Genomic DNA, 27,011 nt, shown 5'->3' on the forward strand with positions numbered 1-27,011 from the left:
TCATCCTAGGACGACAGACTTCAATATTCCTTATTGTCTCTTCTCGTCCGTTTTCTGTGCTATGAACAACCGTGCCCACAATGCCTTTCGGCAAGTGGACTTTTCTCCTCGGCCCTCCTCCCTATCATTAGGGGGGCGGGGAGTTGTTGAAGCCCGGAGGGCTGGCACCTGGTGCGTCCAGATAGGGCCAAGGGAGGTGCCGGCTCCGGAGGAGGGACGTTGTGTACTGCTCCAGAATTTGGATTTCTGCCCAGGCACCACCTCCCCAGGAGTTTGCTTACAGCCAGTTCATTTCTGCTTATGTGTTTCGTCTCAAAAAACAAAGTTTGGAGAGGAGTTTGGTTAGCAGCTGCAGAGTCTTCCCCTATCCTCAATTTCATATGACTTTGTAAGTTTTACAAATGACCTTTTTCACCACAGTAAGGATGTCCCTGGTTTAGTGGAGACAGCTCTGGCCTTTGTGTCGAGACGCCTGGATTCCAATCGCGGCTGACATACTAGCTGTGACTGAGCCTCATTTTCTTCATCTGGAAATTGGAAGGATAATACCCAAAGGGCCGATTATACAGAATTCCTTTGAATATCAAGTAAGATAATGTGCATAAATCCCCTTGCAAACTTTAAAGTGCTTATTTGGCAATCCTCTGAGTGCAAATATTTTATAGATGAAGTTCCAGAGGCCAAGTGATTTCTCCCCAAAGCTCATAAATTTCCAAGCTGAAATTTGAGCCTCTCTGCTTCCTGACTGCAAGTCTGAGCCTCTTCTTTCTATTGCTGTTTTGGTGTTAAAAATGTTGCACTTTAAATTCTGGTTGTGATTCTTTATGAAGGATGGTCTCTTGCTCCTGATTCCTAGATGAAAATGATTAAATTTTGTTACTAGTTTGTATTAGTACTAGTTTGGGTACTCAAACATTCTTATAGAACTTAGTGTCTTTTTTCCCTTGCATTTTATTTTCTCAATTACATGTAAAATATTTTAGTATTTTTCCCCAAAATGGTGAATTCTAAAATTGTCTGCCTCTGGCCCTTCCCCCTTCTTGAGAAAGCAAGCAATTTTATGTAAATAATTCACGTGCAGTAATGGAAAACATTTCCATATTGGCCATGTTGCAAAAGAAAATAAAGACCAAAAATAATCCTCAATAAAAAGAAATGCTGGGGGCAGCTGGATAGCTCAGTGGATTGAGAGCCAGGCCTAGATATGGGAGATCCTGGGTTCAAATTTGACCTCAGACCCTACCCAGCTCTGTGACCCTGGGCAAGTCACTTGACCCCCATACCACTCTTCTGCCTTGGAGCCAATACACAGTATTGACTCCAAGAGGGAAGGGAAGGTTTAAAAAAAAAAAAGCTTCATTCTGAATTCAGACTCTATCACTTCTTTCACTGGAATTGGCTAGTATTTTCCTTCTGAATTGTCTTGGATCATTGTATTGATAAGAATAATTAAGTCATTAACAGTTGATCATCCTACAATATTGTCATTACTTCCTATAGTGTTGTTCTGGCTCTGCTCAGTTCACTTTGCTTCAGTTCATAGTCTCAGATTTTTCTGAAAGAATCCTACTCAACATTTCTTATAAAACCATTAGTAGTCCATCACAATCATATGCTGCCTTCTTCAGCCCTTTCCAGTTGATGAGTATCCTCTCAATTTCCAATTCTTTGCTATCATATAAAGAACTGCTATAAATATTTTTGTACATATAAGTCCATTTCCTTTTTCTTTGATCTCTTTGGGATAGAGAGTTAGTAGTAGCATTGCTGGGTCAAAGAGTATGAGTTCTTTGGGCATAGTTCCAAATTGCTCTCCAGAATGGTTGGATCTACTCACAACTCCAATATTAGTGTTCCAGCATTAGTGTTCCAATTTTTCCACATCCCCTCCAACATTTGGCATTTCCCTTTTTTGTCATATTAACTAAACTGATAAATGTGAAGTTATATCTCAGTTGTTTTAATTTGCATTTCTTTAATCAATAGTGATTTAGAGCATTTAAAAAATACTGTTATTTATAAATAGATTTAATTTCTTCTGAAAACTGCCTTTTCTTATCTTTTGATTATTTCTTAGCTAGAGAATGACTTTGTATTCTTAAAATTTTGCTCACTTCTCTATTTGAGAAATGAGACCTTTATCGGAGAAACTTACTCTAAATAATTTTTCCCAGTTTCCTACTTTCCTTATAATTTGGCTGTGCTGGTTTTGTTTTTGCAAACCCTTTTAAATTTAGTGTTATTAAAATTATCCATTTCATATCCTGTAATTTTCCCTTATCCATAGATCTTACAGGTAAATTATTCTATACTCTCCTAATTTGCTTATCATCTCATCTTTTGTGTCTAAATCATGAATCCATTTTGACTTGGTATATCTTGGAATACTGTATGAACTGTTGGTCTATACCTAGTTTCTGCCAAACCCCTTCCCAGTGTTCCCAGCAATCTTTGTCATATAGTAAATTCTTGTCCTAAAATCTTGGATCTTTATATTTGTCAAATACTAGATTACTATGATATTTTACTGCTGTTTATTGTGTACCCAATCTATTTCACTGATTCACTACTCTGTTATTAGCCAGTACCAGATTGTTTTTGATGATTATTGCTTTGTAATTGTTGTTTTTCAGTGTCAGACTCTTGATAACCCCATTCAGGGTTTTCTTGGCAAAGTTTTCAAAGTGGTGCCATTTCCTTCTCCAGCTCATTTTACAGATGAGAAAAACTGAGGCATACACAGTTAATTGACTTGCTCAGAGCCACATAGCTGTCTGAGGCCAGATTTGAACTGAGGAAGATGAGTCATCCTGCTGTCCACTTAGCTGCCCACCACTTTGTAATACTCTTTGTAATATCTCTTCTACTTCTCAATTTTCCCTTTAACATTTTGATATATTGTGGGTTGACATTAGAAATTAAATGGGAATTTTTTTTTTAGTTTTGTGGAAGCTGAAGACAGTAGGCCAGCAGACAACACAGAAAAAAGCTTAGGAACACAGAAATGCTTAAAATATATGTATAGCATTATAATACAATAAGTATACACAATTTCCTTTTTAAAGTTAAAATAAGTAAAAAGTTGCAGCAAGAAGAACATGAAAGCTAGGAAAGACTAGAAATGTAGGTATCTTAAAAAGTTTAACTTATAAATGCACAGAATGTGTGTACTGTTGTGCATATTATCTGTATAGTGTGTATTTTACTATTTAATAACATAAATGAACAGCTACAAAAACTTTCTTAAAATTAAATTCGTAGTAAAAGGACTGTGGTTTTCTACATTATTTTTGGGGATGTTCAGCATGTTTATGGCAATCTCTCATGTGATCTTGCAGTGATATTTGCATTTTGAGTTTCTCATATTTTATGCCATAATCTATTAAAACCTGAGTTCCAAGCATAGAATTCTTGGTGATTTGGAAGGTGATCTCAAGAAACAGAGGAAAGTGATGATTATGAAGAAAAAGTAGAATATTCTTCTTTCAGGCAAAATAGCTGCTGAGGTTGGCCTCCATTGTGATTTTAATGCGTTGACCATAAAGCCTATCTAGAAAAAAAGTGAAGGAAATTGCTCTTGCTATAGCTACACCAACACTTGCAAACATTTGCATAAGCCATGGAAAGCCCATCTCAAAAGAAAAGTGCAACATTCTTTTGGGTGTAGGATTGTTAGAAAAAAGACTTTCTGGTAGGCTTTAGCATCACAAAAAAAAAGACTGTCTTTTTTCCCTAAAGGAAAATGAGTGTGAAAGGCTTACCCTAATGGATTTTCAGCCAGTAAAGTCTGGTTTGAAAATGAAAAAAAAAAAAGTTAGCCAGCTCAATGTAAAACTAATGGGAGAGTCAGCATCTACTGATCAAGAGGCAGCTAGAGTTTCCTGAACCGCTGAAAAAATTGATTGAAGAGAAAAGCTATAAACTAGAACAGACATTCATTCAGTGTTGATGAAAATGCCTAATATTGGGGGGAAAAATGCCTTAGATGACATACATCAGCCAAGAAGTGAGCTCCAGGTTTTAAAGCCCAAAGGGATAGAGTAACTCTGCCCTTTTTGTGCTGTCATGAGGTTCATAATAAAGACAGCGCTGATATAGCAAACTGCTAATCCTCGACATTTGAAAGGACAAGTACCTGCTACCTAACTTCTGGATGTTCAAAAGAAAACATGAATGACTGAGAATTTAACATTTGCTCATACCCATTTTCTTGGTATCCTAAGATCAGCCTTGAATTTTAAAGGGAGTTTTAACACTAAGTTTGATTGGTTTGGATTGGATTGATCCTGATTGGATTAAGTTATAACCTGCCCCACTCTCTGGTCACATCAAGACAGTGGGGGAGGAGGAGAACAGACATGCATGGGGATGCTGGAGACCTTGTGACTCCCTAGCATCTGGAAGACCTGCTTCTTGCCCAGATTAAGGTTGGAGCCCTCCAATCAGAGAGGCTCAGAAAAGTGACACCACAAGCAGCATAAATGGGACTAGGGAAAGAAAATAGAGTTCTATTCCCTTGGAACCATATAGAGAGGCTAGGAATGCCCAGTGGTTGGTGCAGCCTCCTCAGGGAAGAGGTTTACAAAGGGAACAACTAGCCACATATAAATTAAGATACATTTCCCAAGAATTATAACATGATCAGACTCTTTTTTTTGGACTGGTTCCAGAAGTGTTTTGTGCTGGAGGTTAGAAAGTATTTTGCCAGCATGGGATTACCCCTTAAAACATCGCTGCTTTTCGACAATGCTCTGTGCAACATGAATTCAAAGTTGAAGGTGTCGAAGTCCTCTACATTGCCAATGTCTCAGTCTCATGATGGAGTTGGGGGGTGGGGTGTGATATGGACATTTATAGCAAATTACACACACACTCTTCAATGGAGAGGATCACAGAAATCCCTGACAAGATGAAAAATTTGATGTGGATTTTCCAGATTTGAGAAGAGAGTAGAGTACTGTGCTCCTAACCCCTACAAAAATATGGAAGGGATACCTGTACAGTTTGAGATCTGATATTGCTAGGGCCTTTGTTTTCCTTTTTTCCCCCTTTTTACCCCCATTGATTCCCTTGATATTCTTTGCTGGGTCTAATTTATCGTAGTTATTTTCTGTTTGTTATATTTGCTATAGTAACTATTTGTTTACCAACTGTCACTTATGGTAGTCAGGGACTGTTATTTTTCATAATTTTATCACTAGAACCGTACTTCTTTGTTGATACAACATTTATTACATTGATTTGAATGGATACTATCAGGATTTCTTTTGTTGCCTTTTTATAAGGTAGGATATTAGGCAAAATTTGACATCAGTTTTCCTTTTAGTGGAAATGTGATTTGTTCTACCTTAATTTACTTCCTTGCCTCTTCTGACTAGTATTCTTAGCCCTCAGAAGTCTTGAGAAAAACTAGGACAGTTTACTACCTTCTATCTTCTGAGTTACTAGACAGTGTAGTTGATTATATCTTAGAGGATGAGACTAATTCCACAAAGATGTGTGCATGAAAAGAGGGTCTTTCAAATTATTGTTTCATTTTAGGAAATTTAAAGCTAATATCATGGTTTTTGCTTTTGTAAGAAAAAACTACCTCCAAGCAGCCAAGTTCAAGTGGATATAATTTTTGTCCTTGGAAAGAAAATTACCTAATGCAAGGGTAATAGTGTGAATGAGAAGGGCACCCCACTGTAGAAAAAAGTATGTATTGTTTTAAAAGACATCAAAGGGTTTTTTTTTTCAGTAGTCTTTTTGAGCTATCTTATCCTTTCTGACATTTCTTTAAATTATGAACTATTATGGATAGCATAGACAATCACATTAATATATTTTAAAGAAGAATTAAAGTTGTATGGCTTTAAGCTGTCTGATACCAAGTTTCTTTTGCACTATAGAATGGTACAATGGAACAATGCAAGATTTGGGGTCAGAGGACCTGGTTTTGAATTTTATTTCTACCCCTGACTATCTTTTTTTATGTATGTAACTGAGGAGAAAATCATTTGGCTTCAGTTTCCTCATTTATAAAATGAGGGAATTGAACTTGATGGAGGCAATTTCCAATTCTTATTTCTATGGTCCTAAATTCCAGTGTGTGTCATAGTAGGACATTAGTAAATGCATGTTATTGGTTGGTTGATATTTTTGAAGAGGCTCGCTGTTTTCACCATGTAGTATAGTAGATAGAGAATAGGTCTTGGAATCTTGAAGACCTGAATTCAAGTCCTATCTTTGACACATACTGGCTTTGACCTAGGCAAGTTGCTTAAGTAATGAAGACTTTCAGAGGCAACTTTCTGATTTTGAAACTCTGGACATCCACAAGGATTTTGTTGAGAATTCTTTTCTGGATCTTCACTAACCATTTCTGAAGGTCCTAAAGAAGCAGTTGCCAGGCTACATTAACATGGGAATTACTTCTTGAAGTTTTAGATGAGTATGGAGGGACTAGGCTGGAAGTGACTGAAAGTCTAGATAGAGCTGTCATTCCTAGGCTCTTGTCATTGGGAATGTCAGCAGTTGGTATTGGAAATGAGGAAGATAGGCTCCTTTTCTACAGGGATTGCTGTCCTCAATGATGTCTGTAGGGCCTTATTATAATAGCAAGGCAAGTGTTTGGGGGGGAGGGCTGTGCTCTTGAGTTTTCAGGGATCGTGGATACAAGATTCAGGGGTTTTTCCATTGAGTGGGAAATGATGGTGGTGTTTTGATTTGCTTGGCACTTAGTGTCTTTTCTCTCTTCCCTCAGGGTACATTGTAGCTTTAGCTAAACTGACCTGTCTGTCCTTTAGGAGGCAATAATAGTTGCCTATGGATGGCTGGCCCCTTCTCCATAGGATGGCTTTAGGGACTGGGTTGAAAGCAGAATAGGTGGTCTGGAAGAAGCTTCAAGAGCTCTTGGACTTACTTACCCTATTATGTTGGTATCGGTGTTGGTAAGTGTAAGGATAATTTTATAGTTGTGACTTAATATCTAAATTAATTATTGGTCACCATGGGATATCCCAAATAATAAAATACCCAAGTCAGCTGGAAATCATGGTGATATAGAGAAAAGGAATTGAGGGGGGAGGGAGGATGAGAGAGAGAGAGAGAGAGAGAGAGAGAGAGAGAGAGAGAGAGAGAGAGAGAGAGAGAGAGATTAATTTAAAAAGTTAAAGGTCTTGGTCTGAGGGAGCTCCTCCAGGCTTGAGTTCCAGCATCATCGAACTGGTGCCCAGGCTGCTCACAGGAAGTGATCAGCCAGATCCACCTCTCCCGGGAAAGAGAGCGAAGAGAGGAAGTGACATGCCCTATATAGATGGTTTTACATTACTTTCCTGTGTCTTATTTGTATCAGTGGTACCTTAGCTTGACTTAGCACAGCCCAGGGGCTTGTCAGCTGTTTCTGCACATGTCTATCAAAGGCTATCCTCCTAGATTCTTAATCCTTAAGTATGGGTGCAGACATTCCTGACCTTGTTCGACTAAGTAAGGTTGAGCAATATAAAATTCCCAAGACATTCCTGATTCTGTTAGACCAAGAATCTCCATTGTTACAATCAGGAAATAGCTAAATTAAATCTTCTAAAGTATGGTCTGAGTAGAGTGGAGTAGTTTTTTAAAGTTCACATAAGGAAAGTGGGCCCCTTTTTCACAGGGACTACTACCATCAGTGATTTCTATGGGCTCCAGGTTGAAAGCTGTGCCAGTGGAACCCATGGATCAGGGTCTTGGGCTATCTTTATTAGAGTTCAAGTAGGGGTGGTAGTAATTTAACTTGCCTAATACATGTCACCTAATGTCTGGCCCTCAGGTTGTCTTGTTGCTATTTAAGGTACTCTCTTCCATTCCCCCTTCCCCCCCCCCAATTTTTCTGATGTGCCTTTTATATCTAGGCCATAGATACATAACTTATTACAGAATAAGATGTTGTTCTCAACAAGTATCTCTATTGTTATTGATCAGGAAATAGCTAAATACCATCTTCTAAAGAATAGTTTGAATAGGGTTGAGTAGTTTTGAAATTCACAGTAATGCAAGGAAATCTAGTAACTTTTGTGAATTCATTCATTATGTGCTATTGAATCTCCAGATGGCTCTAAACCAAAATATTATTTGTGTATATAGATAACTTTACTTTTTCTTTGCCTGTGCTTATTCCATTAGTATCTTTTTCTTGTTATAGCTAGCATTTCTAGAACCAGAAAAAATAATTGTGGTAACAATTTAAATCCTTTCTTTGCCCCATATTGCATTGGAAAGGCTTTTGTTGTTTCTCTGTACAGACAGATAGATACTGTATGATATGGTATATATATGAAAAAATTATTTTTTAAAACCATCAAGTGTTATGTTTTGTTGTTTTACAGTTTTCAAAACATTTTTGTTTACATTATTTTATGTGATTCTCACAATAACCCATTTAAGTAGTGTCAATGTGGAAATCCAGAAGTCCCCAGTTTATTTAGTAAGGAAGTAGAAACCCCAGGTTTTGACCTTGTCACAGAAGAGTTTTCCCCCTGAGAGAAGGTCCCACTTCACCAGACAATAGACAATCCACTTCAAGTGGGAGATAAACCCAATCTGAAGTCAAGTGACAAGTAGGTAATTCATCTATCTGGGTCCCCAGTTCTATCCTCTGAAGGAGGGTGTGATATACTGGGAAAGGCTTCTGGGGACAAAGAGTCACTTGACTTCAGATTGGGTTTATCTCCCACCTGAAGTGGATTGTGTATTGTCTGGTGAAGTGGGACCTTCTCTCAGGGGGAAAACTCTTATGTGACAAGGTCAAAACCTGGGGTTTCTACTTCCTTACTAAATAAACTGGGGACTTCTAGATTTCCACATTGACAGTGGGAAGGCTGAGTTATATATACTCTTGTAAGTTTATTGGTGAAAAAGTTGAGACTCAAAAGATTTGGACCAGTCACACAACTGACAAGGGGGCAGGGAGCAATGATATAGCTCAGACAGACTGATTATGAATCCATAAACTTTCCTATTACTACACAGGTTGGTTTCTGTGACACTGGAAGTTTTGATGAAAGGGATTTACTGAGGTAAAAAAGTTTATCCATGCTGTCACATTCTTTATAGAAAATTTAAGTTTGGAATAATATTTTCATTCTATTTTGCTGAGGCCAACACATATATTCAATGGCTCACTTAAAAATGTAACATTTGAATGCTGACCCATTTATTCTGCTCAGGAGCAGATAAGCTATCTTGGCATAATAGGAGAACCTAGAACTAATAGCCATTAGAATGACAGGCAGAGAGTAGTGGTCTCCATTGAAGATATCAGGATGGAAATATTAGGGAGACAGTGACAAAGGCTGTTCCTAGGGAAGTAGAGAACAATGGTTTTCCACTGTTATTATTGTTAAAAATTGCACAGGCTGAGAAGGTACACACATTTTTATGTTATCAACCAAACTCTCTGTTCCCAGGCCTGGACATTCCATCTCCTGCCTCCATACTTTTGTCTAGACTGTCCCCATGCCCAGAATGCTCTCTTGACTAATTTTTGCCTCTTAGAATCCTTAACTTTTTAGAAGTTTCAGCCCAGGTTCCTTTTCCCTCAAAGAAGGCTTTCCTGATTCCCCAGTTTTGAACTGTCTCCTGTTATTTGGGGTTTTAGTAAATCTGAAAAGATTTTCATCATAACAATTTTTTATAAGGATATTTGAACTCACATTTGAACTTTCATTTGCTTATAGAAGAGATAAGAATACATTGGAGAGAAAAAAAAGATGTGAAAAGCAGCTTGGTTGGGCAAAGTATATTTAAAGGAGATGTATTTGTGTTGAAGGAGATGTGATTGTAAGAGTGTTGAGGGATTGGTTTACTAGGTTTTCTGGAAGAGAGAAGGAAATATATTAAAAAAAATATTTTGGAAAATAGTAATTCCAAGAAAAGATAACTGGGAGAACATCAGCTACAAATTTATATACCTATTTCCCCTTTTATATAAATTTTTATGTAGATCACATATATTCAAGGTCAAGGACATCCTCCATGAAGGTGTTAGTAGGGAAAAGGAAATATTTTGGAAGTAGTTTTTCACAATGGATGATGTCTTTACTATACAGATTACTGAAGGATATAGAGTATAAGATCCCACACTGTGCTTTCTATTGCTTATAAAACAATATTTGATTTAGTTTCATCAAATGTGACCTTCAAGACTTTCTTCTTCTTTTTTTTAATTTTAAACATTATTTTATTTGGTCATTTCCATACATTATTCACTGGAAACAAAGATCATTTTCTTTTCCTCCCCTCCCCCCTCCCACCACCTTTCCCTCTTCCATAGCTGACGCACGATTCCACTGGTTATCACATGTGTTCTTGACTCGAACCCATTTCCCTGTTGTTGGAATTTGCATTAGAGTGTTCATTTAGAGTCTCTCCTCAGTCATATCCCCTCCAACCCTGTAGTCAAGCAGTTGCTTTTCATTGGTGTTTTTACTCCCACAGTTTATCCTCTGCTTGTGGATAGTATTTTTTAGATCCCTGCAGATTGTTCAGGGACATTGCATTGACACTAATGGAGAAGTCCATCACCTTCGATTGTACCACAGTGTATCAGTCTCTGTGTACAATGTTTTCCTGGTTCTGCTCCTTTCGCTCTGCATCACTTCCTGGAGGTTGTTCCAGTCTCCATGGAATTCCTCCACTTTATTATTCCTTTTAGCCCAATAGTATTCCATCACCAACATATACCACAATTTGTTCAGCCATTCCCCAATTGACGGGCATCCCCTCGTTTTCCAATTTTTGGCCACAACAAAGAGTGCAGCTATGAATATTCTTGTACAAGTCTTTTTCCTTATTATCTCTTTGGGGTACAAACCCAGCAGTGCTATAGCTAGATCAAAGGGCAGACAGTCTTTTATCACCCTTTGGGCATAGTTCCAAATTGCCCTCCAGAATGGTTGGATCAATTCACAACTCCACCAGCAATGAATTAATGTCCCTACTTTGCCACATCCCCTCCAGCATTCATTACTTTCCTTTGCTATCATGTTAGCCAATCTGCTAGGTGTGAGGTGATACCTCAGAGTTGTTTTGATTTGCATCTCTCTGATTATAAGAGATGTAGAACATTTTTTTCATGTGCTTATTAATAGTTTTGATTTCTTTGGCTGCGAACTGCCTGTTCATGTCCCTTGCCCATTTATCAATTGGAGAATGGCTTGATTTTTTTGTACAATTGATTTAGCTCTTTGTAAATTTGAGTAATTAAACCTATGTCAGAGGTTTTTATGAAGATTGTTTCCCAGTTTGTTGCTACCCTTCTGGTTTTGGTTACATTGGTTTTGTTTGTACAAAAACTTTTTAATTTGATGTAATCCAGATTATTTATTTTGCATTTTGTAACTCTTTCTAGTTCTTGCTTGGTTTTGAAGTCTTTCCCTTCCCAAAGGTCTGACATGTATACTATTCTGTGTTTGCCTAATTTTCTTATAGTTTCCTTCTTTATGTTCAAGTCATTCACCCATTTTGAATTTATCTTGGTGTAGGGTGTGAGGTGTTGATCTAAACCTAATCTTTCCCACACTGTCCTCCAATTTTCCCAGCAGTTTTTATGAAATAGTGGATTTTTGTCCCAAAAGCTGGGATCTTTGGGTTTGTCATATACTGTCTTGCTGAGGTTGCTTGCCCCCAGTCTATTCCACTGATCCTCCTTTCTGTGTCTTAGCCAGTACCAAATTGTTTTGATGACTGCTGCTTTATAATATAGTCTGAGATCTGGGACTGCAAGACCCCTTTCCTTTGTATTTTTTTCATTATTTCCCTGGATATCCTTGATCTTTCCAAATGAACTTTGTTATGGTTTTTTCTAAATCAGTAAAAAAAATTCAAGACTTTCTTCTAAGAAAGTATTTCCTGTTTTTACTTTAAAAACATTTAAAAAGAGATACATGTTGGTTTGGAGTGGGCAAGCACATCAATTAAGTAATATATCCACCAAAGTATAATATTTTAAGACAAATGTCTTGAGGGATGGAGCCATGACAGCAGAGTGGTAGGAAGCAATGCAGTGGTCTCCACTTCAAAAATTCCTCAAAATAGATTTAGAAAAGGAAATCTGAAAAAGATTACAGTTAATCCTGTCTAACCCAACCCAATATAGGAACACATAAAGGCAATTCTGGGGTATTGGGGACATATCCAATCAGTGCTAAGGGAAAGGCCATGTAACTGGGCAGGAGGAAATCTGAAACCTATAGTGGAACTTCACCGAACCCCTACCAAGACTTTTCAGTTGGGACAGATATGAATGGCAGCTTGGTTGCCTACCTTCTAGTTCTGGATCACAGAATCATGATGAATTGAAAAGGGAACCTGTGCAGGGGAGTGGTGTTGCTGAATGAGAAGGCCCTGGTCTGTGTATAGAAAAAGGGGCAGAATTTAGAAGCCCGAGTACAGCAGTGGCATAGCTTATACCCTAGGAGCAAAGCAGTTTTACTTTCAGCATCTAGTCTAGACTGCAGAAAAATAACCAAGATAGGAATTCCTGACCAAGGTGGAGCCTACAATTATTCTACCTTGAAATTCTGAAACAATAGAGCTTGCCACCTGATAAAAGTGGAGTCCAGGGGCATTTTATTTTTGCTCAGATCCAAACCCAGAATAAGAACTTGCAGAGCCTACTGGAGAGGTTGGGCAGGTGGGCAATGCAGAAATTAGTCTTTGGATCCTACCACTTTTGGGGCACTGAAAGCTTGAAGGTCCATAGCCTGTTCCTGGAGTCCTAGAATAACACAACTCTCAGTACTCCAAGAAAGTAGCAACAGGACCAGCCCAATCCTTCCTTTCAAAAGTGTGGCAGAATCCAGCTCTAATATCAAGTCTGAATTGACAAAGTAAGCTGGAAAAAATGGACACAGAAAGATAACCCTGCCATATCAAGTTATGATGGCAGAGATGCTCAAGACATAAACACAGATATATCTTCAGATATCTCCTCAAAGAGAAACCCTATACAGATAAAATTCAACTAGAATTCCTGGAATAAGTAAAGCAATTATTTAAAAAAAAAAGTTAAAAGTAATTTTAGAAATGTAATGAGAATGCTTGAAAAATTGTGAAAAGAAATTGAGTTACAGAAGAAAGAATTGCAAATGGAATTAATAGCTTGGAACAAGATGTACAAAACCTTTCCTAAGCAACAAATTCCCTGAAAATTTGAATGAATTAAATAGAAACCAGTGATTCTATGAGGCAATAAGAAATACTAAAACTGAGTCAAAAAGGCTCAAAAAAATAAAATACAAGGTGTTACTTGGCAAAAACAACTGACTTGGGGTAAGAAATAAAGTAGAAAAAGATGAAAGGATAATTGGACTATTTGAATGCCATGACTCCTGACCTACCCTCCTCCCCCATCCTGTAAGCCTAGAAATTATATTTCAAAACATCTTAAAATTGCCCAGATCTCTTAGAACCAGAGGGCAGTGTATAAATAGAAAGGATCTATAAATTGTCTTCTGAAAGAAACTCCTAAATAAAAATTGTCAGAAACACCATAGATATAATCCAGAACTTTCAGGTCAAAGGACAAATACTGCAAGCAGCTAAAAAAAAGAATGCAAGTAGCAAGGAGCCACAGTGAGATTACATATGATCTACCACTATAAATGAGTGGAGAAATTGGATTATGATACTCTAAAAGGCAAAGCATATGGGTTTACAGCCAAGAATACCTTATCCAACAAAATTGAGTATAACACTATTAGGAGAAAAATAGATTTTTAATGAAATAGAGGATTCCCAAGCTTTCCTGAGGGAAAATAAAGGACCAGAGCTGTGGAGAAGTTTTTGAAGGAGTGAAGAAAAATATGAAAGAATAAACATGAATGAACGATGATAAAAGACTAAATGAGGATAAACTACTTACATTCAAATATGGGACGGTGATATGTGTGTCTCCTCAAAACCTTTGTTATCATCAGGGTCTGTAGAGAAAATACAATTAGACAGGGTTTGGGAGTAGTTTGGTTATTCTTTATGATTTTTTTTTTAAACCCTTACCTTCCGTCTTGGAGTCAATACTGTGTATTGGCTCCAAGGCAGAAGAGTGGTAAGGGCTAGGCAATGGGGGTCAAGTGACTTGCCCAGGGTCACACAGCTGGGAAGTGTCTGAGGCCAGATTTGAACCTAGGACCTCCCGTCTCTAGGGCTAGCTCTCAACACACTGAGCTACCCAGCTGCCCCCCCTATTCTTTATGATTTTTAAGAAAACAATGGAAAGAGAAAGGAAAGTTGGGAGAAATTAATTCTCATATAATGAGAATGTGCAAGTCTACATCTATACAAACAAGGAGGAGGGTAGGGGTTGGTTAATTTTAATTCTATCTGAACTGGTCAAAAGAAGGATAAATACCCATACAGAGTTGGGTACAGAAATACATTTCACTCAAGGCCAAAGGATAAAAGGAGGATAGGAGGGAAGGGAAATTAATAAAAAGAAAAGTTCATAGCATTCATAAGACTATTTATAGCTCTTTTTGAGGTGACAAAGGATAGGGCTCTAATACCCACAAATTGGGAAATGGATGAACAAGTTTGGTATATGAGAGGATTAATGATGAAACATTCTCCCCCATTTCTTGATAAAGAGGTCCCAGAATGTGAAATTTTTTTTTTAGACATGATTAATGTAGGAATTTGTTTTGAATTTGACTATGCTGGTAATTAATTTTATTTTTCTTGTGTTCATGGTGGTGATGGTGGCAGTCAGGAATTGAGGTGGAAGGGAAAAAAGACCGAATCTTTGCTGATTAAAACAAAATAGTAAAAAAAAAACTAAAATAAATATCACTACAATACTAATTAATCTTTTCAAAGAGAGATTTTTAGAAACTTGCTTCAGCTTAGGCTATAGACATAAGCTCTAATCTAAATGTAGACTATTTTCTTTCTCTCCTTTTTTCTTGCCTAGAATGTGTGAGATGCTGGGCTATTCCATTGGGTATAGTTAATTTCTAAGTGTATTATTCTTTGTTGTCCTTACAGAAATATACTTGTAGCCCCATTGATAACATGAATCATTTTTTCCCTTTTTCATCTTTAGATCAGTCTGAAGTAATGGATTTTACAGAGGCTTACTCTGATACATGTTCTGCAATTGGCCTTGCTGTCAGGGAAGGAAACGTAAAAACCCTAAGGAAACTCCTCAAGAAAGGGTATAGTGTTGATGTTGCCGACAACAGAGGATGGATGCCAATTCATGAAGCAGCTTATCACAATTCTGTAGAATGTTTACGACTATTGATTCGTTCAGGTAAAGTCAAATTGAGGTATGAATAATTGGAATCATTGAGCTGTTGCCTAATTTTATAACTATTATCAGGAGTATTTTCTCTTCACCTATACAATAAATGACTGAAGGGTCATTTGAAGGCTGGTGAAATCCCCTGCTCTTCATATAAGAAGTAGTATTGTGCTGGGGAAATATTCATGAAGTGAATTTAATTTTTTTTAATGGAAATACTTGACTAACCTCTTATTGTCTTAACCAAGTAAAATGACAAAAGGGAGTCAGGTATTTTATGTTTCAAATAACAAAAGGACAATTTGAAATTAGAGTGTATGCTTATATTTAATATATACTATAATATTTATTGCTTTTTAGTTTTCCTCATTTTGGGCAATCTGGTCAATTACTTTGATTTTATTATCTTGCTACATGTTCTTGTATCTGGCCCACAAGGTAATAAAATAGATGAATGTTTGTTGCCAATGTCAATAGAAAAAATAGTTGATTAAGTTAAACGACAGTAACTTAACTTGGCAATATGGCAGCTAATCACAGCTAGGTTTCTCCAAGTTCTATAGATTGCCTTCTGTTTACCTTCCTATCTTAGGAATTTGAAATTCATCCATGAAATATTTTGTTTCCATGAAGAGAGAGTGATTTTTCTAGTAGTAGTAGTGGTTTTGTTCTTACCAGTTAAGACACATTCTTCTTTTCCTCAAATATTCAGAATTATTCATTTAAAAAAATAGCATTTCTGTTTCATATTTCTTAAATCTCACCTTTTCATTTCATATTAATCAGATAGAATGCAACAAAGGACCTAAATAAGAATCATCTATTTATCTCAATCCAGAATCTTTCATGGGAGAAGAAAAAATCAGTACATATATCAGAATATGGAAATTCCTTTTAAGTCAGTGCAGAATTGGAGAGCCTTCCCTTGAAAGCTACTTAGAATAATATTCTGCATGTGTGTCTATGCAAATGTAAATGTGGTTTGTGAATGGGACAGAATATAATTGGGACTTTTAGAGGACCTTAAATTTTTGATCACTTACGAGGCATTTAATAAGTAGAATAGGCAGAAAAGAATGTGGGGAAAATGCTTAGAGAAAAGAATGAAAAGAGAGTTCCTTTTGAAGATTTGCTGAAGCAAATAAAAAAGATAACAACAGAAACTTATCTGTGTCAATGGAGAAGAAATTGACTTTAGAGTAAGACCAGAAAGTATTTAACCTTTTCTGTGTTATAGACCTTAAGCGACAGTTTGGTGAAGCCAATGAACCCCTTCTCAAAATAATGCATAAAATAAAATACATAGTATAAAAGAAATTAATTATATTCAAATACAGTTATTTAAAAACAAACAAACTAAAATAAGATCATTGACCTTGATTTGAGAACTCATGCTATAAAACATGGAGAACTAGAAGCAGGAGCTAAAGAAAGAAAACTTAAGGAAGTTTCTATGAATTTGGTTTTACTGAAGCTTAGTAGCTTCTGACTATTCTTCGTTGTCTTTCCAGTTTGGAAAGTATATAAGTATTCTTGTGGAGAGGAGGTTTCATAGTCTCTTGTAATAACCAGTTATGCTCCTTGGTTATTTGTCAAAATTTAATTTAGGGAATCAGGTAAGAGATGGTGCTGTTTTATTCCTGCTGATTAAATCAGCCCCATGCAGCTCAACTCAACTCCTCATTTTGTTCAGCTCAGCAGCAACTTTGATGAAAGTAAGTGTTGCTCTCATTCTCCCAACCCTAACGTTTATTGGAAGATTTCCCAAGATAGTCACTTCAGAATTCTAGAGGTAATCCTTATGGGTTGTCATTTTTGTCCTCTTTGCCTGGCTGATAAACTGCTTTTATTTTTATTTTTTTAATTACTAGTTATTTGGAACATTTTTTCATATTGCTGTTGATACCATATTTTGAGAACTGCCTGCTCATATTCTGATCACTTTTCAGTTGTGGAGTTACTTTTTCTAAAAATTTGAGATAATTCATCATTTATCTTATAAATGAGACCTTTTAAAGGTAAATTTGCTGCAATGATTGTCCCCCGCCCTAGTTAACTGGTTCCTTTTTGACTTTGGCTGCATTGGTTTTGTTTATGTAAAATCTTTGAAAATTTATGTAATCAAAATTATCCATTTTGTCTTCTCTAATCCTCAGCATTCCTCTTTTAATTATGAATTCTTCTCCATAAAGGAAGGATATGTTTTCCTTGTTCCCCTAATTTGTTTATTATGTGACTTTTTTTTTCTTCCTAGGTCATGTATTTATTTGAAGCTAATCTTGATGTATGGTGTAATGTGTTGGTTTAAACCTGATTTTTGCCAGATTGATTTCCAATTTTTCTAGCGGTTTTTGTTAAATACCAAGTACTTCAGTATCTAGGGTCGTTGGGTATATCAAACACTAGTTTAATAGGATTATTAACTTCTATGTATAATGCACCTTATTCTACTAATTGAGCTCTCTTTTTAAAACAACTTCTTTATAGATGTTCCTATGTTGCAGGAACATGGTTCTGTATTCCCACTCATAGTAAGTGGATCAACAGGGTGTGATGGGTGAAATAAGAAATAACTGGGGAAAAAAGGTTTAAACTCCTCAACATATTAGAATATATTAAGTAATGCTTGCAATTATAGAACATCAGGACAAAGCCTCTTCATCTTGGTACTGGGCCCTAAATATGGAGGAGACACAGATTTTTATGCATTAAATGAAAGCGACTTACAGTATATAAACCAGGATACAAGAATGGGTAATCTGATTTCTAATTGGAGGAAGGATTGGGCATTTTTCATGTTAGGAGGGGGGGAATGAACAGAACTTTGAAGAACAAGAGTAAATGATGGTATTACTAGGACAATGTATATTAGGAGAAGATGATTTGGTCAGGTGGCAAAGATGAAAGATGACAAATGAACAGCTTGAGTTATACTGGTGCCCTCATGATGTCAGGAGCATTTGAAGTTTCTAGCATTATTAGACAGAATTTCTGTGGTCAGCCTATTGGAAGACGTGGAGAGGGTTACAAAAGTTGGTCAGGTACAAATGGACTGTACATCATTGTAGAGTATATGTAAATCATTGAGATTGTAATATATGGCCAGTAAGGGGGCATCATACCCACCTACATTGGGGAATTGGAGAGAAGGAGAGAAAGAGTTGAGAGAATTGAAGAGAGGGAAGAGATTGATTTTCCCCTCACTTCTCTTTGGGAAAGGTAAACCAGTTTTGTCTCCTTGAGGGACTGCATATGTCTCCTCAGAGAGTGGTTCTGGAAAGTGGAGGTTAACTAGAGGCAAGAGCTTTAGTGAAGTGACTCACTGCCTCCTTTCTTGGTCTCAGCTATTGTTGAGAGGCAGAATACTTTCCTGCCTCTGGGTCCTCCCAGTACCCCAACTGCCACTTCTTCCCCTTAAGACCTGATCACTTCTTCCCCTTAAGACCTGATGATACTCCTCAGCCCAGGGGAGAAGATTGCTCTTTGGATCTATCTGTTGGATCCCTAGGATCTTGAGCTAACCCCTCCTCTTTGGGGAGAGGTATAGTTCTTCCCAAATCTTCAGTCCCCTTCTTTAGTGTCAGAAAGTAGGCAGACCTGAACTAAGTAGTAACACTTTAATTGGAATCACTCAGGGAAGGGAAAGATGAAGGATTTGGGTGAGGAAAGTGGGTAGCAGGAATCCCTATTGGCTGGCATACTGACCCCCTCCCCAAATCTCATGGGTCCAGGCTCTTGGCCTCAACCCCTTTTCTGGTCAGCTGCTTGTTTGTCCCTACTCCTGAGCTAATCTAATTAGAATAATGGAGGTCAGGACAAGTTGGGGAGAGAGAGGTGGGGAATAATCTTTGGAGAGGATTTTTAAGTAGATGGCTTCTTTCAAAGTCCAGTCTACAATATTTGAGCTGAGTAAGAGATTTCAGATGTTCACTAGGAAGCAGTTGATGTCCAGAGGGATCATCAACTTCAGAGATCTTCTCACACTCTCAGCATGATGAGTGAGTGAGCTGGCAGTTTTTGAGTCCCCCAGCTTCTGTTCTCTCACTGGAATCTTGGGTTTTTCTCTCTACACCTTCCCTGCATGAGCTGTTCTTTGTACCACTGGATCTGATTTCTCTCTTTTGCAAATTCCTCTCTTACATGATCACATATACATATAAATATTTTTTGGTGCATAAATATAGAAAAAAAACTTTTAAGTAATACTTTTTTCATGTTGTATCTGTTCTCTCTGCTTTGGAATATCATCCTTTCCTGACTTCTTCCCCCCTCAAAAGAAGACAGAATTTGGTATTTAAGAGAAAGGAAACCTCATTAATTTTTTTTTTCTTTTTAGCTCAGGAAGTAAGTGATTCTGAGAAGTGAAAAGGAATCAGATAATAACAATGAAGAGAATAAGCAAAATAATAGGCTGGCAATTATGGTGACCTTTTTTTTTTTTTAAAGAAGAGTGCACTAAACATTCCATAACCAGAAAAAGAGAAGAATTTGTTCATGATTTTAGGCATAGAAGTTGCTAATGTATAGTAATATATAGTTTACACCAATACTAAATATTTGATGTTCTGTAGTTCTTACTTGTGACCTCAGAAACTCTTCTCTTGACTCCAGTTGTGATGAGTCCTGTCATTAGGTATTTTTCACTATCCAAAAATTCTTTGAATGTCCCTTCGTTTAACTGAAGAAATCTTTGCTTTATAGAATCAGTGCAATGAGATTTGATATTTTACCTGTTTTAATGGTTTTTCTTTTTCTTCAGAACCATCTGAAAGACACGTTAAAACGAAGACTTTTGAGGGCTTTTGTGCAATACATCTTTCAGCAATTAAAGGATTCTTGATGATAACAAAAATGCTTTTAGAAGCTGGGGCAGATGTTAATGAAACTACTGTAGAAGAAACCACTCCACTATTTTTAGGTAATGTAGCCTAACAAAGATGTTGAAAAAGGAAATATCTTTTTAACTGCATCTAATCTTAACTGCTTCTGTAATGTCATGTTCTACTTGTGGAATATTTTACTGATAAATATTTTGATACTTATTTTTGCTTACAAGACTGTTAATATGTTCTTGAGTTTCTCCTGATTTTCTAATTCCTGTGTGAAAACAAGTGCTTTCAATGCTCTCTTTATGTGTTTGAAATTGGAATACCTATTGTGAGTTACAGACACAATAATTTTTTCTTCTAGCTGTGAACCTTAAAAATTCCCAGACTCTACTTCATAAGATTGGATTAAGACCATTCCCCATTTGGGCAGTGAACTCTACTTAGATCAGGAATGTGAGAACTCTACTTCACCTACTTAAGTCTTCCCAAAGGGAAGATAAAGTTGTAAACTCTTTTCTGAACAATGAAAAGTACTTAAACCCATACTTATGAGACAAAAAGTTCTTAAGATAAGTACCTATAAAGGTCAAGCAACTTGTGAATTTACAAGGAACAAAGAGCTGAGAAACTTACTCAGAGCTTTCCTGGTGTGAATTACTCAAAAATTTACACCTTCTTAGGTATGAGCTAAGAATGGTCTGTCCTTTGAAAAACGTCTACTGTGATTGGTAGATGGAAGAACTTAGAGGAGGTGACATAGGAGAAAATTCCCTATATAAGGAGATGATAGGCTCTTAAGAAAAAAACAATCTCTAAGGAGGCTGTTGGGAGAGAGCTCTGGAAACAGGTTCTTGGGACAGTCTCTTGAGGACAGTCAGAAGAATCTCTCTCTGGAGAAGGATGGCTGGCTGAACTGGTATCTATATTCTTGCTTGGACAGATCTTGTGGTGAGTGATTAAGGACTGACTGATCTCTCTCTTAAGACTCAGGTCTAGGCCATGTTGGCTTAAGGTCCTTCATACTTATTCCTTTCTTACTCTTTCTCTCTTTAATTCCTCATTGTATTATTAATTAAATTATCTATAAAACCCAGTTGACTTGGGTATATTCATAATTGGGAATATTTCCCTGGCGACCACCTTATATTTGATTTGAAACAAGACACTGTAGTGAAAACATATTTTCTGTGGTCACAATTTACTCATCCACTATTATATCTACTACAATTTAAGTCTTCCACTATTTTAACTCCTACAATTTACTGCCTCAACTATTTTAACTATTACATAGCAGTTTAGTGAGACTAAAGTACTTAACAAATTCTTAATCATTCAATGATTTATGTTTAGAATTGATTTAAAATTCTTTGATTTCATCATTAATTACCTTGGACACGTTTGAAAACAGACAATATTTTTAGCATATATTAATGAAGTTGTGGTTTAACATTGTCGTCTGTTAGAATATAGTTAACTTATAACTGAAATGCATTGTCATCTTATTTCTGTAGTACAACATTAAGGCTCCTCAAATATTTGGAAAATATTTTCTAGCAATGGTAAAATATAGATGTGGAGATCTGAATGATTTAGATTTAAGTATAGGTAACTTGAAATTACTTGTACTTATAAGGGGATTCAGTGATATAATATTCCAGCATACAACTAATTCTAAGTTATTTTTAACTTATTGTGGTGATGTGATTTCATTGGCTGCAAATATAACCTTATATAATTTTTTAAATTTAGCTCAATAAAAAGGAAATCATTTGTATCTTTTGAACTCATAATAAATTCCGTCTAGGGAGAAATGGTACCCTATTTTCACTGAGGTAGCATGGTATAGTGCAAAATACCCAGAGTCATAATACCTGGATTCAAATCTTGACATTACCATTTTACTGGCTGAGTATCTTGGCAAGTTCTTTAACCTTATCTAACCTCAGTTTCTTCATCTGTAGAATGGGGATAATAATTACACTACCTACCTTACAGCGTTGTTGTGAGGAAAACACTTTATAATGCTTAAATTTCTTTTTAATTGTGAAAGTACTTAAGGGATACAAACTAATTTTTGTGTTAGCCTAATAACATTAATATTAATACTTTGAGGATATATGACTTCAATCTGGGTCTTCCCTCTGCTAACAAAGATCACAATTCTCCAATGCCTCAGTAAACAGTTTCTGAATGATGACATGTGGTTGAAAAATTAATCACCCTGGAGCAAAACAGATAATGAGCCTGCTGTAAGCTAGGTTAGTCCTTTAACAGGCCCGTTCTCAAAGCTTTTCCAACTTAGTATATAGATGGAGCTTCTGCTCTGCTCACAGCTTTTGAGGACCCAGGATCCTTTGAGGATGCCATGATGAAGCATTCAAGTAGGCCTTTAAAGGAGGATTATTATTATACTAGATGGATTATCAAGACATGGTAATATGTAGATTTAAGGTAGCTTGGTTCTGGGCAATGTTTGGCTTTTGACTTGGCAAGATGTAGTTGAATGAGAACTGAGGTAAAAGTTAAAAGACCTAGAATATTATTCTTTCTTTTTTTTAAAACCCTTACCTTCCATCTTCGAATCAATACTGGGTATTAGATCCAAGGCAGAAGAGTGATAAGGGCTAGGCAATGGGGGTTAAGTGACTTGCCCAGGGTCACATAGCTGGGCAGGTTATGAGGCCAAATTTGAACCCAGGACCTCCCATATCTAGGTCTGGCTCTCAATCCACTGAACCACCCAGCTGCCCCTCTGGAATCTTATTCTTACTCTTTTATAGAAGCAGTGTGGCAAACTTCTAGCAAATCTAACCTTTTTTGGTGTCTATTTTTTTTTTCCATCTCTGTAATGGGGGATGATAATCCTTTCTCCTATTCTATCATGTGGGTAGTCCAAGGAGGAAATAAATGACATATAAATGTTTTGGAAATAAAGGTGTTCCAAAGAACATCTTTTTTTTTTTTGCATTGTAAAGGAAAAAAAATCCTGGCATTTTCTTCAGTTGATCCACCCTCATGTTATGTGCAAAATAACATTGATAAGTAGGAAATTCACATTTAACTCTGTGTGATTTCATGGAAAAATTCTGTGAAAATTGCTCAGCATATAGCTTTGGCTTTTGATGGATTATTGTGTTCAATTTTGTTTATTCTAAATCTCTTTTGTTTGTTCTATCTGACCTTCAGGTTTAAGAGTAACATTAATGTTTTATTTAGTTAAGACTATTTTGTAAGTAGAGTTTGCAATAGTTTGCATGTTTCAATATGTAATAAATAAAACACCGGTCAATCATATTTACCTTGAAAGGGTGTATCTTGTACCCTTTGGAGAACCTAAAAAAAAAAATAGCACTATTCTTCTTATGCTTAGCTATTATAATTTTGTTGTTCCCACAATTGCTTTTCTATGGAACAATAATAGTGTCATTTTCCAAATTGCTAGGAGCATATAGTTAGCACTTTTATTGTTTAATTCTCTTTGAATTTTTTTAATTGAAAGATAATTCATTTTATTTTAGGGACCACTGACAAAGTTCAATGAAACCAGGACATTATAATAATAATCCATTGTGCTTTAAGATTTGTAAGTTATTTTATGTAAATGATTTCATTTAACCTTTTAACAGTTCTCTGAAGTAGTTACTGTAGGTATTTCCCCTATTTTATAGATGAGTAAATAGAGGTACAGAATTGAAGTCATTTATTTAGACATACTAGTGTATATAAATTAGTGACAGAAATGGAATTTTAAATTTTTTTTTCTGATTCTTAAGTTCAACTATGACTTTCCACCACATATCACACTACCTCTTGTCTATAATGTTCTGGTTTTGCCATACATATCAGCATTTTTATAAAATATAGTTTTTATCACCGATTAAATAATCAGTATATTTCAATTCTAATATCAGGCTTCAGTGTTTTGCATGAGGAAATGCAAATGAAGAAAACAAAAAGATGATGAGAAACATTGAACTAGAACAAGGATATAGAAAGAAGATCCATGCTGGAGGTTTAATAATTTTTAGGGCATTTCAGGATCAATTTTAAGATAATTGAAAGAATGGACAGCACATTAATCATAGAAAGCAATCTTAGACCTTATCACTACTTAAAAAAATAAAGACTAAGAGAGTATCCATAATTACTTTACCTATTTGCCTAATTTCTTATCTCTTCAGAATTTAAAGACTACTATATACATACAATTGAAAGCATTCTTGGTGAAAGTGTAAGAAAGAAGACATGGAGGCTTTCACAAATAAAATTCTATAGTAGATCACATCTTTACAAGTCACAAAATTTACTGAACCATATAGTGTATTGTTTAGGGACTATAAAGAAGGATTTGAATCATCACAGCCAAATATACTATAAGGGTGTTGCTTCAGTAATGGATCTTCCATTCATATGTCAATTTTTTACATAATTATATTTCAAGATTCCATGAATTATGTAATAACATAAATCACATTGCTTAGTGACCCTCTGGTCACATAAAGGCATAAAACAGTTAGATGTATGCTTACCAAAGGTATTTTCTTCTCTTATGGAAGATATTAAATTCATAATCCTGATAAAAGGGAGTTTCTTTATGGGAGATGAGGTCCTCTGGATTTTCTGATGGAACTGTACTGATTGTATATCCTCCTGGGTAAGGTCCATAATTACTCAGAAGCTGCCTTGACCTCTCTTCATCCACTTTTGAGTGGATAAAGAGACTAGAAGGACTGGAAGATTTGGACTTCTCATCAGCTTCTCCATGGCTAACAGTATATTCATATTGGGAGCCAATGACTATCTGGACATACTGAGGAATTGTAGTTTTAAGACCTATGAGGACCTAAGGGTAAGAGTGACACTGTGCTTACGGGAATGTCATGAGTACCCCACAAAGGGAAGAAAGGAATTTCCAGTACCATGAAGCTCAAGGTTGCCCTTTGCCATCTGTGCTTTCTAAGCTTTAAGCCCACTTTCCTATGGACCATATATATCCTGGTGGAAGAGCTGGTGAATGAATTTTAGAGGCCTTCTAAAAAGATCATTTGTTCTTACTATACCACTTTAGTAAACACCCATTTCTAAAGGCAAATTAAATCTGCCTGAATAAATTATAGCAACTGGTAATACTTTGAAGCAAACAGGTGGGACTTCATGAAATGAAGCATTAGAAAGATGTCCCTACACCCTTCAGGGTTAACTTTAGAGCTCTGAAGGAAGACAGCAGTTACTCTGCCTGTGCAACTGGTGGCTGAGGGGATAGAGTACTGGGCCTGTAGATAGGAAGCTCTGAGTTCAAATGTGACTTCAGCCACTTTCTAGCTGTATGGTTGTGGGTAAGTCATTTAACCAATGTTTGCATCAGTTTCCTTAACTGTAAAATGAGATTATTAATTGTAACTACTCCATAAGGTTTTTGTCTGGATCAAATGAATTAGTATTTGTAAGAAGTACTTAGCCCAATGTCTGGCACTTAGTAAGGTCTGTATAAATATTTTTTCCTTGCCCTTCTCCTTTGCATGTCTAAAGGATGATGGCTCCAGAGCAGATGTTACATAATATGAACTATTCTTTTTTCCTTCATCATCTATATTCCTCATCATGGTAAATTGATTACATGTAATCTTCACTGATCACTTAATGTAGTCCTAATAATCATATTGACCCTGTTGTGGTCCATTTCTTTTTTGCTGTATGATTGAAGTGTAGTCTTTTCTCACATAAAATTAATACTTTGGCTTGAAGTTCATCTGTTCCCTTTTCTTTAGTCTAAGATAAGAACAAGAAAGCTCTCAAGAAAAATAGATTTTTGCCTTTTTTTTCCTCTGAGCCTTTACATGGATATTTTCACATCCGTGTCTATACAGATTAGCCTTGTTCTATAGAGACTTGTTTTACAAAGCACCTAATTTAATAGTTACAAGGAATGACTACTTTTTATAAGTAGGTATACTTTTTATGTATGGCTGATACACTAGAAGGTAGCTGTTATCAGAGTTACTCTGCCTAGATAAAGAGACTGCTCAGAATGCTTGATAGGTGACTAGTTTTTCCATATGTTTAATATGAGATTCTTGTGTCCTTGGCCAGTTTCTAGACTTTGTGTTTTTAGTATATGCTCCTTATTTTCTACCATTGATGGTTTCTTTTAATGTTTCTCTGACAGTAACTTCTCATAATGCTGCATGTTAACAGCAAGAATAGAGACTAGCATGTCTATTTGAATCTTAAGAAGGTTTGCTGTATTTTTTATTGTAATTTTTGTTAATCAGTATAATTTTTATTAAGCAATTTAAAAAAAAAACCTTACCTTCTTTCTTAGAATCAGTACTATGTATTGGTTCCAAGGAAGAAGAGTGGTAAAGACTAGGCAATGGGGTTAAGTGACTAACCCAGGGTCACACAGCTAGGAAATGTCTGAGGCAAGATTAGAACCGGACCCATATCTAGGCCTGACTCTCAATCCACTGAGCCACTAGTTGCCCCCCCCCCCAAACTTTTTTTTCATAAAAACTAATTTCTGAAATTGTAATCTAAATCAGTATGAAGACATGTTTAGTGATAACAAAATTAAGTATTTCTGATTCTTCATAAATCAATTATACTTATCATTTCTAATACCTCCTCAGAATAAAGTTTACTAAACTTCAGTATAATGTTTCATTATAAAGCTTGCTATATTCTTGATTGTAACTTATTAATTAGTAAGGCCAACTTTAAAAAAATTTAAATACAAAGCTTACATTATAATCTAAATCAGTATGAAGACAACAATTAGTTTTATTAAATCCTAACCCATGCTACCATTTAAAGAAATGTAAGAGCATGATTCCATGGCTGAATACTACATTCTCCATTTTAATTATCATAAAAATATATTTTTAAAAATTTTATTTTTAAGTATTTCCAAGATTACATGA

At 36.1% G+C, this 27,011-nt stretch overlaps 1 protein-coding gene across 7 annotated transcripts in view; it reads left to right on the forward strand.

Annotated features, from left to right (window-relative positions):
• ASB3 (ankyrin repeat and SOCS box containing 3) overlaps positions 1-27,011 on the forward strand; it is a 135,208-nt gene that overhangs the window by 20,392 nt on the left and 87,805 nt on the right. For 3 of the 7 annotated variants that reach the window (XM_007475284.3, XM_007475285.3, XM_016433409.2), the window contains 2 exons: positions 15,062-15,271; positions 20,022-20,180. In XM_007475284.3, coding sequence (XP_007475346.1) covers positions 15,076-15,271; positions 20,022-20,180 — 355 coding nt within the window. In that variant the 5' untranslated portion in view covers positions 15,062-15,075. Of the gene's footprint in view, positions 1-255; positions 588-15,061; positions 15,288-20,021; positions 20,181-27,011 lie in introns of those variants that run through there. The other 4 variants (XM_016433248.2, XM_016433114.2, NM_001205050.1 and 1 more) reach the window with 4 other exon arrangements.

This window comes from Monodelphis domestica, chromosome 1 (genome assembly GCF_027887165.1).
Source record: "Monodelphis domestica isolate mMonDom1 chromosome 1, mMonDom1.pri, whole genome shotgun sequence".
NCBI lineage: Eukaryota > Metazoa > Chordata > Mammalia > Didelphimorphia > Didelphidae > Monodelphis > Monodelphis domestica.